The 16165-nt window shown below is 40.9% G+C and overlaps 1 protein-coding gene across 1 annotated transcript in view; it reads right to left on the bottom strand.

Moving 5' to 3' along the window:
• The window catches only part of PKD2 (polycystin 2, transient receptor potential cation channel), a 54696-nt gene extending 39933 nt beyond the window's left edge, over positions 1-14763 (bottom strand). The window contains exons 1-2 of the mRNA XM_049630861.1: positions 14061-14763; positions 6282-6395 (exon numbers count right to left, since the gene is read on the bottom strand). Coding sequence (XP_049486818.1) covers positions 6282-6395; positions 14061-14661 — 715 coding nt within the window. The 5' untranslated portion in view covers positions 14662-14763. The remainder of the gene's footprint in view (positions 1-6281; positions 6396-14060) is intronic.
• Positions 14764-16165: the final 1402 nt, after the last annotated feature.

The raw sequence follows: 16165 nt of genomic DNA, 5'->3' as shown, positions 1-16165 counted from the left end.
TTTTTGGGTTCTTCCCCCCCCCTCCCCCCCCCCCCCCCCCTCCCCCCCCCCCGCCCCCTCTCTCCCCCCCTTTCTTTGGCTTTCTCTCAAAAAAAACAAAAAAAAAAAAAAAAAAAAGGTCCCTAAGTGACTTTGGTGAGGCCTTTCAAGAAGTACAGGTGAGACCACAGAATAAACAAGAGAGGTGAAAAAACATTATTAAAACTTCCAAATATTTTAATCCAGTTTTGGTTAAAATTTGAAGGAAATTGTAAGTAACACACTGAGATGGAAATCTTTGAGGGATAAAGGCTGACACAGGTGCTTTTGCGAATGACTATACTGAGCTCGGATTACTTCTTCTTTTGAAACAAAAGAGAAAGATATGTAGTATTAATAAATGTTATCACAAAGACATAAAGAAGAGAAAGCTATGCACATGGAGTACAGACTATGTATAAATTAATATTTATAGAAGAATAAATACACATTTCTTGTCATGTGGTTTTTGCTCAATTTACTGAAAAGGACAGAGAGCTTTGTGGGCATAGGCAGTCTTTAACAGTTACTTTCCATGGACTACAGCCTGTGATCTTAGGACTGAATATGTTTGCTGTGAGAAGCTGTTGGAATGTTTGTCACCGGAAATTGAACTAGCTTCCCACCAATGTGATGATTAACCCATGGCCTTTGATTTCCCTGACCTAGTTATCAACAGTGAGTCTCCATGGATTCTCTTGCAATGAGGAAAACTATCTTGATTAGACAACAATCCTTGCAAGATTTTTACAAGTAAAAATAAAATATTCATTTCCTTTTTATTGAAATATAATTGACATATAATATAGTATAAATTTAAAGTGTACAATGTGTTGATTTGATACTATTCATTTAATTTCTTAAGAATTTTTTAATTTTAGGGGCGCCTGGGTGGCTCAGTTGGTTAAGTGTCCGACTTCGGCTCAGGTCATGATCTCACCGTTCATGAGTTTGAGCCCTGTGTCAGGCTCTGTTCTGACAGCTCAGAGCCTGGAGTTTGCTTTGGATTCTGTGTCTCCCTCTCTCTCTGCCCCTCCCCTGCTCATGCTCTGTCTCTCTCTCTGTCTCTCAAAAATAAATAAATATTGAAAAAAAAATTTTAATAAAAAAATTTAAAGAAGCATTTTTTAATTTTAATTTTTTTAGAATACTAGAATATCTTCTTCCAGAGAAAAAGAAATGGAGACACACAAATTACTTCTTAGAAGGGCTCTTCCTGTCCTAGGATACATCATGCTATTTTAGGACTATGTTGTTCATTTCTCCAATTTCAATACTTCTTTGGACACTAGTGAGTTTAAAGTTAAAGACTTTCTCACAATAACTGATTACATTTTCTACTCTATAAAATATGTTCTATTTTCTACTCTGTAAAATATTTACTGAGGTCTTGGTGTTTTTCTCAGTGACTTGTGGGTTACAAATGTGGTAAGGTATTAACCCTTTGTAATATTTCTTGTAAATATTCTTTACAATTGTTTTCTGCCTTTTAATCTTATCTATTTCTTTGACATGTACAAATACTACATTTCTATGATGCTAACTCAACTAACATTTCTTTATGATTTCCATTATAATGTCTAAACACAGGAAATTTGAGAAACTTCAAAGACTGGAGGGAGCAGAAAAAAAGAAGAGGCAAATGTATTTTTATCACAGATTTCACCAAAGACTTTTTTTTGCCATTTCCAAAGATCTTTAATAATATTTATTCCTTTCCTTAACTTTAGCATCTAAGTCACACAAAGAAATACTCTTACTATTTATAACAGTAACCCATATAAAAATAAGTACTTTGATGGTAGATTCATAGCAACCTTAGGTTTCAAGTAAGAATAAATTCTAAATTACAAAGAAAATAGGATTACCTAGTCCCCATGTTATTTCTCTCCTCTGGGTTTATTCAGACTGATTTTAAAGATACAAGGGTTTAGAACTAACACTGATAAAATGGAAGATAACCTTTGAGGGACACTTAGGGGCTCCAAATAAATGCTCAAACAATTAGAACCTATACTTCTTAGAACCTACTGATGAAAGAGTTCGGCCGTGGTCAACGATCTCTGGGAAGAATTTTGCTTTTACTATTCTCACATGATAGTACCTAGGATCTTTTGGTGTATTATTCCCAACCTGCACAAAATCTTTCAAAATAAGTATTTCACAGATACAGGAAGGTTAAATAACTTAGTTCAAGCTTACCTAGTATATAAGTAGTGGAGCTGGAATTTGAACTCAGACCTCTGTTGATGCAAAAAAAAAATCTATACTTTTCCTACTGTGTCAAGCTGCCTTCCAGATCCCTATCTATTTCATATCAAGAGCTTCCCATGTGCAAGGCATAGGGCTAAGTACATTCTCTCATATACCCACAAAGTAATGAGTTTGATATTATTGGCCTTCTGATATTGATACTGTTGGCAAGATTTTAAAACTAGTAATTAAAGAGATGGTTTCTGAGCAATGGGGAAAGGGTTCAATCACTAGGAGCCAGTAAGGCATTGCTAGGAATAAATCATGTCTGCTTATCTCATTTCCTTTTTGATTCGGCCAACAGCTGATAGCAGAAGAATGATGGAGTTATTCAGACGGGCATTAATAAGAAAAAGTCTTTCTTATTAACCTATTTCTTGAACATTCTGACCTATATGATAATATAATTCAGTGAACTCCACTCAAAGAGCTTTCACTAATGGATGATGCTCTTAGATCAAACTTTTTTTGATTTATTATTAATTAATCAGGATAAGAGCATGGATGATATCAACTCTATTGATCCAGTGAAGCCAAGAGGAACAGCTGATACTGACATGAATGACTCCAAATCCAAGATAATTTCAACAGATTGGAATGATAAGCAGGTGCTAATAAGATGGAATTTAACAGAGCTGAAAGGGAAGTCCTTTCAGGACTCTGTTCCAGGAAGAAGTGTTCAAATACTAGCTGGGGAACACAGTGATTTATAGTTTGGGGGGAAGAGACTGAGGAATCATTTACGTGAAGGGTCAGGTGATGGGAGGGTGCAGGAGCCACAGCTTTGTATCTGAATAAGGACACTCATAGTCCCACTTTTTCCATTCTTTCATCATGAGGCTCCTACTATACTTTCTTTCTTTTAAAGTTTATTTATTTGAGAGAGACAGAGACAGTGCAAGTGGGGAAGGGGCAGAGAGAGAAGGAGAGAGAATCCCAAGCAGGTTCGGAGCTGTGCAGAGCCTGACATGGGGCTAGAACTCACAAAACTGTGAGATCATGACCTGAGCTGAGTTGGATGCTTAATGGACTGAGCCAACCAGGCAGGAGCTACTGTACTTTCAAAGGGACCTGATAAACAGAACATGTGCAGGGGGAATTTCTATCGTGTGGGTACTCAAAGGCATATCACCAATGACATGATTAACAGTTAAAGGAACTGAAAAGGTTTAACCTAGAGGTGACTTAAGGGAGACTTGAATGGCTGTCTCCAAACTTCTGATAGGCTAAATTGGAGAACTTGGTAAAGGTACTTGGTAAAGGTGGGCTTGGAGGGGGCACTGAGAGAGGAAGTTAGACAGCGGTAGACTTGGCTTCATATAAGGAAGAACATTCTAACATAGCCATAGAAAAATGAAATGAATTATTTAAAAGAAGTAAGTCCCTTAACTTGAAACTGTTACTCAATCAGACATAGGATGCCTGACCACTTGAGAGGAACGCTGGAGTGCAATTTTAGCATTCAGTGGAGGTTTGATCATATGGTTGCTAAGATCCCTTCTTAACCAGAGAGTCTACAATATTCTGAAAATAAAACTTTGCCTATGTAAAATATGTAGCTACTGGTATAAGAAAAAAATGTGATTAGTGTGAAAAGGAACAAAAAAGCTTTAAAAATTCTAAAATAAACAAGAGAACCCTAATTATATGCCTTAAGGCATGTTTCCTAAAACTCTAGCTATTTGGTTTATCTATCTGGCCTAGATCCCAAACTTGTCAGTGCATCTGAAAACTCACTTCTCTGGGACACATCTAGAAGGCTCTGATTTAGCAGATCTGGGCAAACGGCAATTAAAAAAAAAATTCTCTTGGTGATTCTGATGCTCAAGCAGTTGGTGTGGGCTGGGGGAGGGGGTGGGCACAGAAAACCTAGACTTACTTATAGGGATACTTACATTTTGCATAAGACATATATGTATGTATGTGTCTATGTCATGCTTAAAAAAACTTAACAATGATCCCAATTAACCTGTTAATATTTAAGGCCACTGTAGTTTAATATTTAAGCTCCTATGCAGGGAGCAAAATCTCCTTCAATATTCTAAGCTCTAACAGCTTAGAACATAAAAGTTAAAGATACCACATCTCTGCCTTTACAACTCTTATTGTAATGAATAGATCTTTTCAGGCTTTTCAGCATTTCTATCATAGACAGAATGTTTCAAAAAGTAATGACAGGGGTGCCTGAGTGTCTCAGTCAGTTAAGTGTCCAACTCTTGATTTCAGTTCAGGTTATGATCTCGCTGTTTTTGAGTTCAAGTCCCCAGTTGGGCTCTGGCACTGGCAGCATGGAGCCTGCTTGGGATTCTCGCCCTCTGCCCCTCCCCCACTCGCGTTTTCTCTCTCTCTCTCTCTCTCTCTCTCTCTCTCTCTCTCTCTCCTCTCTCTCCCTCTCTCTCAAAATAAATAAACTTAAAAAATAAAAATAAAAAATAATTAATGACATTTCCTTTCTAAACAAGTAACAGAAAAAAACCAAGAAGATGGATGTTGTTGACACATACAAACTTTGTAGCTTAAATAACTTCTTTTTTGCTTAAGTTCCCACTTGGAAATGCAAAGTCTCAGAAAATATAAAAAGAAGTCATTCCCTGTTAAAGCTCATCAAGAGCTGACTAGCATTAATAAAAACTGTGTGTGGGAATAGTAAATAAATCAGTATTCAATTTCTTTTTTTTTTTAATTTTTTTTTAATGTTTATTCATTTTCTGAGACACAGAGACAGACAGAGCATGAGTGGGAAAGGGGCAGAGAGAGAGAGACACAGAATCCAAAGCAGACTCCAGGCTCTCAGCTGTCAGCACAGAGCCGGATGTGGGGCTCAAACTCATGAACTGCGAGATCATGACCTGAGCCGAAGTCGGACGCTCAACTGACTGAGCCACTCAGGCGCCCCAATCAGTATTCAATTTCTTAAAATTACAACTGAAACTTAAATGTTTCCTCAATCCTTTATGTTCAACTTAGAAACCTTTTTTATTCTTTTTATATAAATCTGATAAATTCAAAAAACTTTTTGCACTTAGTCAACTGAATTCAAGGTGGTCAATTTTAATGTACTAGGAATGGCATTATCAAACTGTTGATTAAATTTTGATTTTTTCCATATACAAAGAAGGGGAGTCCTTTCAAGATTGGCGTTAATTTTTCAGCATTTCTAAGTGTGCACGATAAGAATGAACTCCTTTCCCAGGAGTATGGTAAGAGGTCCCGGTTGCCATAAATCTGCTTCCTTGTCTGTTCTCATAAAGGGCTTTCGAGAGAACAGGACAGGACTCCCATCATTCAGTCCTCTTTGATTGAAAAGATAAAACCCATTGTCTATGACCTTCTGGACTCAGAAGCAAATGGTTTCTAAGACTTGTTTCTGGCTAAGGCTGGACTCCCCTCCTTTCCCCAAGGACGCATGGACATATGAAAGAAGAGAAGAAGAAAGAGGTGAGTCTGCAGTAAGTTTCCTTAGAGTACATGTCCAGTGCTCATTGAAGATTTGGAAGATATTAAGAACTAAATGAAGGAACCCACACAACAAACATATCAAAATCCAAAAGACTGGGACTTTTAAATATGTATATGTATATCCATAAAAGCAGTATTAGGTGACATTATTTGTATTTCCTGAAAGTTACACTTGGAAAGCCGTTTTGCTAAAAATAATTCTTATGTAGACTTTACATTAACTGATGTAAAAATAGTGACTGTGTATTTACCAGGAAATCTAATACAAAAATCCTTTTACTTGGTTTCTTGGTGTCTGGCAGTTTGCGAGATGCGTGTCATAGTGAAAATGGTCACAACTGGCAATGAACTGGCCAATCAGATAATGCTGAATTTTAATTAATGTTTACCAGAGGAGAGAGGAGGGCTTTACTAAATTCTAAATTGAAATTGAAAACAGAGAACTCCTGAATTAACCCCTCTGATGCATACACAATTCCCTTCAATTATAGTTTTGACAGGTCAAATATTTTCAAAACTTTTCTTTTAGTAGGAGAAAATGTTCTACTTACAAATGCATAAGACTATGAGAAAAAGGAGGTATGTGGCCAGTTCCCGTAAAACACTTTTAAGATACTTCTCACGGTTAGTGTTGCTTTCTTCCATGAGTCTTGTTCCCCAGAGACCTTTAAAATAATGAAAAATATGACATTTTATTTTTCAAATAATGAATGGCAGAAAAAACATATAAAATAAATAGCATAACCTTTAAGGGAGATTCTCCTGCACTTTTCTTGGCATGCTCTGAATGTAACTGGGAAATTGTTTAGCAGGAGTGCCTTTTACTTTAGAATATATCAACCTCTACTGTCCCCCCAAATATGCAAATCACAAGGCGACAATCTGATCATTGTCTAAACTCCCAATCCTATTAGAAAATGGCTTAATAAAAATTTAGGAAGAGAACAGGAAATGAGGGCAGCCTAGAAGAGCAGATTAAATACTTGTGCAAACACATCACCTCTTCCTGTGTGGGGGGAGGACGCAACCTGGCAATTATCCTATTACTGAACCGTTAGTACATGATGTAACTGCATGGCACATGATACCTTTCAGGTCACCCTGATGAAAAGAAGGGCTGCTTGGACCATCATTTCACTAGGGGAATATCCATTAAACTTCTAGCACGCTGGCATAAAATCTCTCTACTCTGTACCCATCTTTGTCCTTAAGAAACTCAATGCTGACTGACTACACTAAACATGCTAAGCTTAACAGATTTTTAAAATGCTAATTAACATATCATCTTTAAATTAAAAGCAACAATCATCCAACTTCTCTCTCTCTCTCTTTGGAGAAAGAGTAAAATCAGCAACCATGTTCCACATTTTAGCAGATGGAAAAAGTGTTCGGCTGGCTGAGTGGGATGACATACCCTCCGTGAGCTTGCTGGAGGCAGTTACCGCAGTTTTGGACTCAGCCAGCAGAAAGACATGGTGGCCATCCAAAACCCCCATTAATGAACAGTGTGGTAAAGTCACATTTCTGGTTACTTGGAAGAGACTTAGTATTTTCCAAAAAAGACAAACTTCTCAATCCTCTCAGTTAGATTAGGTCGGCTATGAATGGCAGCCAACCTGGCCCCTGCATTCTGCCTTACACTCCTATTCCACAGACTTGAACCCCTTCAGTCACTGAAACTCACACAGCCACTGGAGCCACCATGACACCACACAGAGAACAGGGAGAAACGGTATCCAGGCTTTTACTTCATAAAAATGACTTCATCACTAGTGTTTATGTATTTTTTAAGTCTTAGAATAATACATTAATTTTACTCCTAAATTTGGATATTTCATTTCCTTTTCTTTTTTCTCTCAAATTTCCTTTAGGAAAATCAACATCGGAATTCAAAGACACTGTGTTACGCATCACAGGTTTCAACACACGGAAAGTGGAGCATGACTTATGACCAGGTTTGCTTCTGCCAAGATCTGGTAGTTGTCAGGGAATTACTCACTCAGAAGAAATGCAGCAAGCAGAATGTTTGTTCGCTCAAACTCTATCATATTTAAAAATTATTACAAATTTAGATGACATGGAAAATTACAACTCAGAATAACACAGAGGCAGCCAAATATTAGGCTCAGTAGCCCTGGAGGCAATCACACTCTTTCTTTGGATATATTTCTTTTGGAGGCCAGACCTAAAGTATACACATAAGTAGGGATTACTAGTCTCTTTATCTAATCAGGAAAGATTGTTGTCTTGCCTCACTTGGTCAGTGATTTCACTCTTTCCCATGGTTTATAAACAATTATGCACTAAGGAATAGTCACAGTTCTTAATATTTACAAATGGTATTGCGACCTATAAATAGAAAAACCAAACTCCCATCAAATTTTATTCAAGCTAAACTTGCAAGAGCCTATCGCAATTTAATTCTAGCCCTCAAATGAAATATTTCAAATAAAAAGAAACAAAGTCCCCTTATTTATATTTTAATATACTTTATGCATTTGATTGACTTTTTCTAAGTTAGTCTACTTCCTCAAATGCTTATTGCTTTAAAAATTTCATCCAATTCCCTCACTGGGTGTGTATATAGGGTCTGTCTGAGGACACAGGGACCTGTTTATATTCTGATGGGTGAGAAATGGCTACATCCACAAATAGAAAATAATTGCTGTCTTGTAACCAACTACTTCCATGTTTAGCACAGCTGATAAAATAAGAATAAAGACAGAGCTCATGTCCCAAATGGCAGCATTCTTCAGAATCAGCTGTTGTCTTTTCCCACAATTGGCCCAGCTACAGAGGGAATACCTGCCTGGCATTTTAGGTACTCACGCTCAGTACATAAAATGTCTCCAGCTGTTAGGGAGAACATGCTGTGAGGGGGACAATCAGACAATATCCAACTTCTCTCATGTTTAAGAAGGCACTTATTCAACTTCAGAGCCCAAAATTGGAGCACTTTATCTAAACAGTGTATATTCCCCTGGGCAGTGGTACTGATATGAATATAGGGGAACTCTGAGATGGAGAATCCAAAACACCAAAGGTGTCTCAAACATAAATAACTGTGAAAAAAATGTCATTGTTGCAACTGTCTTATTCACATACTTCCAAAACCTTTTTATTTTGCAATATATAAAAAAAAAAAAATCACAAAGAGAGAATGACATAATGAACTCCTCATATTCTTATGTATCTCTGACTCAGCTTCAACAGTTATCAACTCAATGCCAACTTTGATTCATCTAAACCCTCACCCATTCCTCTGAATTTTGAAACTAATTCCAGCTATCATGTCATTTCATCCTGAATATTTCAGTTCTATGGTTATAGGACTCAGTGTGGATCATTTGCCTTACACTAACCCCATCCCATCGGAAATACACTGAATGCTCATGACTCATTGATCATGACAATGAGGAATAATGTGGAATTTTGGAGTCGGCTATGTTCAAATGAGGGCTCAGAACTGTGAGATCTTATCTGACATCATGAGCTCCATTTCCTCATCTGAAAATGGGGTAAGACTACCTCTTTGTGGGGTTGCTCTGGGAATTACAATATTATGTGTAAAGCACATAAAGTGCTTGGAAGAGGCCTGTCTACAGCTCCAGAAACAGGTACAAATCTGAAAAAATGTCCTACTTCTGACATCTAGTTGGTCTAAATTTCAGAACAGTGTAAATGCCCAAATCCATATGAATTTGGATTTCACTGTGAATTGCCTGACCAAATTCTCACTGCATTTATATCATAAAAGAATCCTGTTCTTTTGTGCTTAGATACATGTGGGCTTTGTTTAGGAAGACAAATGCAATCCTTCTTAATAGTTACTTGAATTTCATGGCCACCTTTAAAATGGGAAGTGATGGGTGCCTAAGTGGCTCAGTCAGTTAAGCATCTGACTCTTGATTTTGGCTTAGGTCATGATCTCATGTTTGGTGAGTTCGAGCTCCATGTTGTATTCTATGTTGACAGCGTGGAGCCTACTTAGGATTCTCCCTCTCTCTCTTTCTCTCTCTCTCTCTCTGCTCCTCCCCCACTTGTGTTCACCCTCTCCCTCTCTCTCAATAAATAAACATTAAAAAAAAGAATAAAATATTTTTTAAAAAAGGAAGAGACTTTTTACTACTATTGGGCCATTTAATATAGAAGATTCAGTTGCTACCTTATTTGATACTGACTCCTGAATCTTGAATTCTTAGCCTTCTCCTGAGGTCCAGACAAGCAGATACCACAGATAACAGCCAGCTCCACCGTATATCCCACAGATAGTTCATACTCATATGCCCCATGCACTGAGATTTTTCTTTGTCTAGAAACCTACTTGCCCTGTTTGAGTTAATGGTATCAAGCCAGAAACATAGGTTTCATCCTAAAACAGGCCCTTTTCTTAACCCTCATATGGAATTGGTCCACAATTCTGATGGCTTCCGTCTGTCTCCAGGCCAGCTTCCCTCTATCCCAGTTCACATGCCTTGGATGCAGCCTTTTCACCCCTCTGTCTCTTGCTTAAGCCTCTCCTGACCTATTCTCCCACCAACCAGTACTATGCGCCTCACCCCATTCTCTACATTCTTGCTAGAATCATCTTCAGATTGACATGTAAAGCCCTCAAGAGCTCTAACTTTTTAGAGGGAAAGTACCAAGAAGCTACAGGCTTGCTTGGTCTTACTTCTGCTATTTTTTCCCTCCTTAAATTCTCCCCTCATCCTTCAAAATGTTAACTCAAGTTTCACTTCTTCTGACCTCTCCAGGTAAAGCTGGCCCTCTCTTCATTGGGTCCCTTCCAAACCTGACACCTGGCATTGCAATTATTTACTTACATCTGTTTCCCCTACTAAACTGAGCTCTTTGAGAGTTGGGTGAATGATAATTCACCTTTGTATTCCTAGTACCCACTACAAAGGAGATTCTCATCAAATGTTTGTTGATTGCCCAAATTCTGATACTAGCATAACCTTTCCACAAACCCCACAGTAGCAACCCTCCCTCAAAAAATTCTCCACAGCTATGGAAATACAAAATCTCATTTGTTCAAAATTATAGTGCAAATAACAAAAGGAAGAAGTGATAGAGCGAGGTTTAGATTAAAAACAAAGGGAAAGTCACAATAGCCAAAAGGTGGAAACAACCCATGTGTTGATCAACTAATGAATGGATAAACAAATGTGTTGTATACATACAATGGAATATTATTCATTTATCAAAGGGAATGAAATTTGGATACATGCTACAATATGGATAAATCCTGAAAACATTACGCTAAGTGAAATAAGTCAGGCACTAAAGGACAAATATTATATGATTCCACTAATATGATGTACCTACATTAGAAAAATTCAGAGACAAAGTAGAACAGAGGTCACCAGGAGCAGGGGGATGTGGTAATTGGTAGAGTTTCTGTTTGAAATGATGAAAAAGTTCTGGAAATGGACAGTGATCATACAACATAGTGAATGGGAGAGGAGGCATCTATTTCTTATAGTAGCTTAGCCTACCCTGACCAATACAATCAGTACTTTAGGATTTCTCTAGGAAAACAAAAACCCCAAACCCCAAGCATAGGTGTTTAAAATAACAAACAGGAAATGACTTTACCAGGTTGATACATCCATAGAACACATTCAACTCTGGAAATTCAGAAAATTTGATAACTCATGCAAAGTATCAGATTTTATTTTTGCTCTAAAGATTTTGAAGAAAAAAAAAAAAAAAGTAAGCAAGACCAGTGAGGATGTCTTTAAGTTTGGGGGCAGTCTTTAAATCTTTCAGCCATCTTTCACTGCCTTTGGTCCAGATCTTTACCACTTCTTCACTGGCTGCCTCCTACATGGCCCTCCTGTCTCTCTGTCTCCCTGTGCAAGATCTCCTGCACAGCACACCCCCTGATATTCCCTTTCTGCATGTTCTGGTCCTGTTAAAAACTTGCAACCACTTCCTAATATTTAGGAATAAATTCTCAATTCCTTGGCTGGACACAAGGTGTTCCACAACCAGGCCTCAAACATTTCTTCTTTACTATCCTACTTCTGCTAAGTAGATCTATCTACTGCACAAAGAGCAAAAATGACCATTTGTTGTCCATATTGGATTCATGTCATTAAAGAACAACACAGAGTATGTTGAAGCTGGAAAAGACTTTGGAGATTAAGTTCAACTCTTCCACTTTATAAATCAGGAACTGAGGCCCAGAAAATCTGAGTGTATAAAACCACGAAGGTAGGAGACCCCCAGGGAAACTCTAGACCACTCTAAGCTTGAGTAATCTCTCCTACCTTTATAAATTGCAAGTTACTTTCTGCCTTTGATCCTAGGGTACTACTTACATATTGCATGTAAGATTTTTGTCATTGGTATCCATGAGGGGGGAAAAAATCACAACTCATTCATGGTTATTTAGTTTACTTTTCTTGGTTTCTGTCCATAAGAAAATGGTGCTGGTGCTGGTTTAGTTCTTTTGTGTGTGCGAGGGGAGGGGGGTAGGGGGAAGGGAGGCACCTAATGCAGCGCCAATGATTCAACAAATGTCACTTATTTAATAAGTGACAAGTATATGTTTAATTTTTAATATATTTAACATTTAAGAAAATAAAATTTATTCTAAAATTTTCCAAAATTAACATTTTCCTGAGTCTCTTCCCCTACTAATTAGACCATTGACCAGAAGTTCACTATGAGCTTATACATTGTCAATTTTCTTTTTAATTTCTTTAAATTTAAAAAATTTAAAAATTTTTGAAGAAATAAACTTGTATATAAACGCATACAAAGATACATATTTCACTTCATTATATTCTTTTATCGAGTTTATTCAAAGAAGGTTAAATGTGTTATCAGACGCTTAACCTTAGTTAAAAGGATCATGACTTATTATTCATTTGCTTATAAAAAACTTCTCTCACATCAGTGAATATGCACATTTAAAATAAGGTAAAGTAATATATAATTTGTTTGGATACAGTTTTGAACCTTAAAAAGTATTAGGGCTTTTCACTAACTCACATAGGTTGTTCAAAAAGGATCTTTTGTTCCCTGTCACACCATGAGTCAGATTACCTAGCATAAGCACCTACATGAAAGTACCCAAGTGTACACAATTAAAAATTTATGATTTAACTTATATTTATGAAGCACTCACAACATGACAGAGTCATGCTATGCATTTTACAAGTTTCATCTCATTTAATTCTCCCCACTCAAGAACTAAGTATTATAATGATCTCTTCTTAAGAAAAACAAAAATTGGGGATCAGAGAGGATAAGCAGTTTGCTCAAGGTCATAGAGTCAATGTGTGGTGGAACTAGGATGTGGGTAAAGGACTGACTTGGTCTCAATCACATTGCTGTAAAAACACCTGGGTTATTTTGTGCAAGATTTTCAAAACTGACAGGGAAGAGAGGGGAAGAGAAACTTTCAAAAGAACTGAGCATGGAAACTCTTAAAAGTGGAGATTAAAATAATTTGAACGGCGAGAGCAAATGCAACTCTTTTCCAAGGATGCCTCTGACAAAACTTTGCAAAAACAGGATCCTATCTGCTTCTGGAAAATCTGTGTCCTCTAAATAGGCACTGGCAAATCTGAAAATTCCTTTCCTGCCTTTTGGAAAGTTGGGCGCACCGAACTCTGACACATTTACACGCTGCTGGTATCTGGTGACTCCACTGATTTGTTGGAACTTCAAAGAACATTGATTTAATTATTTAGAAACATACTACCAAGTTTTTTAGACAATGTAACTTGTTCTTTGCAACTGTTTCAGAAAAATGCCTAGATTAGAAGTGGCTGCACAACTGTTTTTCTCAGACATTATTTTATTGTTTGTGGTGATCTCAACAGCCCGCTCTCCCCAAAACAACTACACACATCACCAAAACATCAGTGACAACTCAGTGACACTCCTCCCATAACTTGGATAACACTACTGTTAACCCTTTCCAGAATGGAATGAGGGGCAATAGGGCATCCAGACCAGTGGAAGCCCCAGATATGCAGTTGCAACCAGTCAGTTGTATCAGAATGTTTTTTCATTCTCTACAAGAAGAAAAATCTCCAGAGGTACCCTTTCATTCTATTACGGCTTTCACGTAGATCCAGCGGTAAAAATGTGCTGACACACCTTCTTCTTTTAGAAGAAGGAGGTATCCCATAAATTTGCACCTACAAGGGCGCAGTGGCGGTCCGCCATGGGTACCGGAAGTAGGGCACAAGTAGCAGAGGTGGGGTACGCGCCTGCAAGGGAGGCGGGGACACAGGAGGGATGCGAGGTGGAGCCCCGGAAAGCCGCCCGCAGCTGGTTTGTGCATCAGCCGCTGCAGGTCGCGCTCTTACCTCGCAGCCCGCGAACCAGCCTCTCGGCCCAGGCCACTCGCGGCGGCTGCCCGTCCAGGGGGAGGTGGCGATGAAGCGGGTCCCCGCCGCCGGCCGGGCTGGGGCTCGGCGGGCCCTGGTCCTCTCTCCGGCGCCGCCTCCCGCTTGGGTGGCCGGTGCCGTGGTAGCCCCCCAGCCCCCGGCCCCGGGCGCCCACGGAGCTCACGGACGAGGAGGCGGCGGACCTCCGGCTGCCCGGGCGCCACTCCACGTCCATCTCCACCACCATTCCTCCTTCCTCGCCTTCCACCTCCTCTTCCTCCTCCTCCTCCTCGGCCTCGAAGCCCGGGTTGTCACGGCTCCATGCCTGCCGCGAGCACGACGAGAGCGGCGGGGAGGGAGAGGCCGAGGCTCCGGCCGGGGGGTCCCGCGCGGCCGCCTGCCGGATACGCTCCATCTCGATCTCCAGGCCCCTCTGCTCGCGGAGGCCGCCCGGAGCGGCGAGGCCGGCGCCCACGGCCGCGCCGCCCGTCATCAGCCGGCCGGGGCCGGCCGCTCGGGCTGCGGGCGGCCGCTTCGGGTCCCCGGGCTGCTGCGGCTGCACGCGGCTGGAGTTCACCATCGCGGTCACTGGCGCCCGGCGCGCCTTCGCCCCGGGCCGCGCTCGGCGCAGCCCGCCGCAGGAGCCATGTTCCTTTCTTCCCGGGGCCCGCCGCCTCCTGCTCCCCGCCCCCGACCTCCCCGCAGTCCCGCGTCCCTCGCCCGCCCCCTCGGCCCGCCTTCCCCTCGCCTCGCCTGGCCCAGCGGCCGCGGCGCGCGGCAGGGGGAGGTGCGAGGAAGCCGCCCCCGCGAACGGCGCGTTTGGCGAGCTGGGCCGGGGCCCACGTTCCAAGTGGAGCCGGCGCCCAGGGCGGGCGCCCACATTCCGTGCGGGTGGAGGGGCTTGGGCAGGGAGGGGGACCTGCGGAGGCGGGGCGGGGAGGGGGGCAGGGCTTCTGGAGCTGTCGCTGCGTGCGTGACCCTGACATAATGCTTGGGTCCCTGGTAATCGCCAGCCCCTTCTGCCTCGATTTACCACATTGGAGAGAGAGAAGAGAGAAAACCATTTTGTGAGATGGTGTGGACTAGCGATATCCAGTCTGCGCTGGTCTGCAGTAGGGGCAAAGAAATCCTCAGTTCATTTGAAAACTACCAACAAACTACTAACGCTGACTTCCTTGCCCTTTGGCGGCCGCCTGTCCCTGATTTTGGCGGCCGCCTGTCCCTTGCCCTGGCGGCTGCCTTTTGGATGGTTTCTTCAAGCTTTGGTCGGCTCCTCTCTCCACACATTGTGGAGACCCCAAGGATTCTGTCCTGGAACTCTCTGATCCCTGGGGCTCCCAGCGTGAGCTCATCCATCCCCTCTCCTCGCTGTTGCCCTGAGCCAGTTCTGGCCTCCAGGTCGCAATCTCACGTTAGGCCCCCCGGGGCCAGAACTTTGTTCTTACTCTACAGAGCACAGCCAACTGGATGTTCTGCAATGGTCTCAGACTTAACCTGTCTCAAATTAAATGCTGTCCTTTCACCCCTCTTCTTTTAAGCCTGCGTCACCTCCTGTAACCTCAGTTGAGATTTGAGGCATCGCTGTCCTCACTTGAAGCTTGCCAAGCTATGCTTCTCCATGATACCTTCATCTGTCTGCTCTTCTCGTCCTACACCTCATCTCCCTAAATCTTGTTACTTCTGCCCCACAAATCTCTGATCGGATCTGTGTCTCTCATCTGTGTTTTCTTGTATATTTCTCATTGGAACAACAAACCTGTCCATTCCACCTCCATTCTCCACTTCAAGGTGTCCACAGGCCCAAATTGTGTTCAGAAACAAAACCGTTCATGTCACATGATGCTTAGATACCTCTTGGGGCTTCCGACAGCTTAAAGGGTACAATTTAATTTCTGTAGGTTAGGTTAGCAAATTTTCTTCATCTACCCTTGTATTCATTTGTTTGCTAAGGCTGACATAATGAAGTACCACAGACTAGCTGCCTTAAACAACATAAATTTATTTTTTCACGATTCTAGAGGTTGAAAGTGTGAGATCAAGATGTTGGTAGGATTGTTTTCTCCCAAGGTCTTTTTCCTTAGCTT

The sequence above is a fragment of the Panthera uncia genome, chromosome B1, assembly GCF_023721935.1.
Source record: "Panthera uncia isolate 11264 chromosome B1, Puncia_PCG_1.0, whole genome shotgun sequence".
In the NCBI taxonomy this organism is placed as follows: Eukaryota; Metazoa; Chordata; class Mammalia; order Carnivora; family Felidae; genus Panthera; species Panthera uncia.
This window is presented reverse-complemented; position numbering and strand designations above follow the sequence as displayed.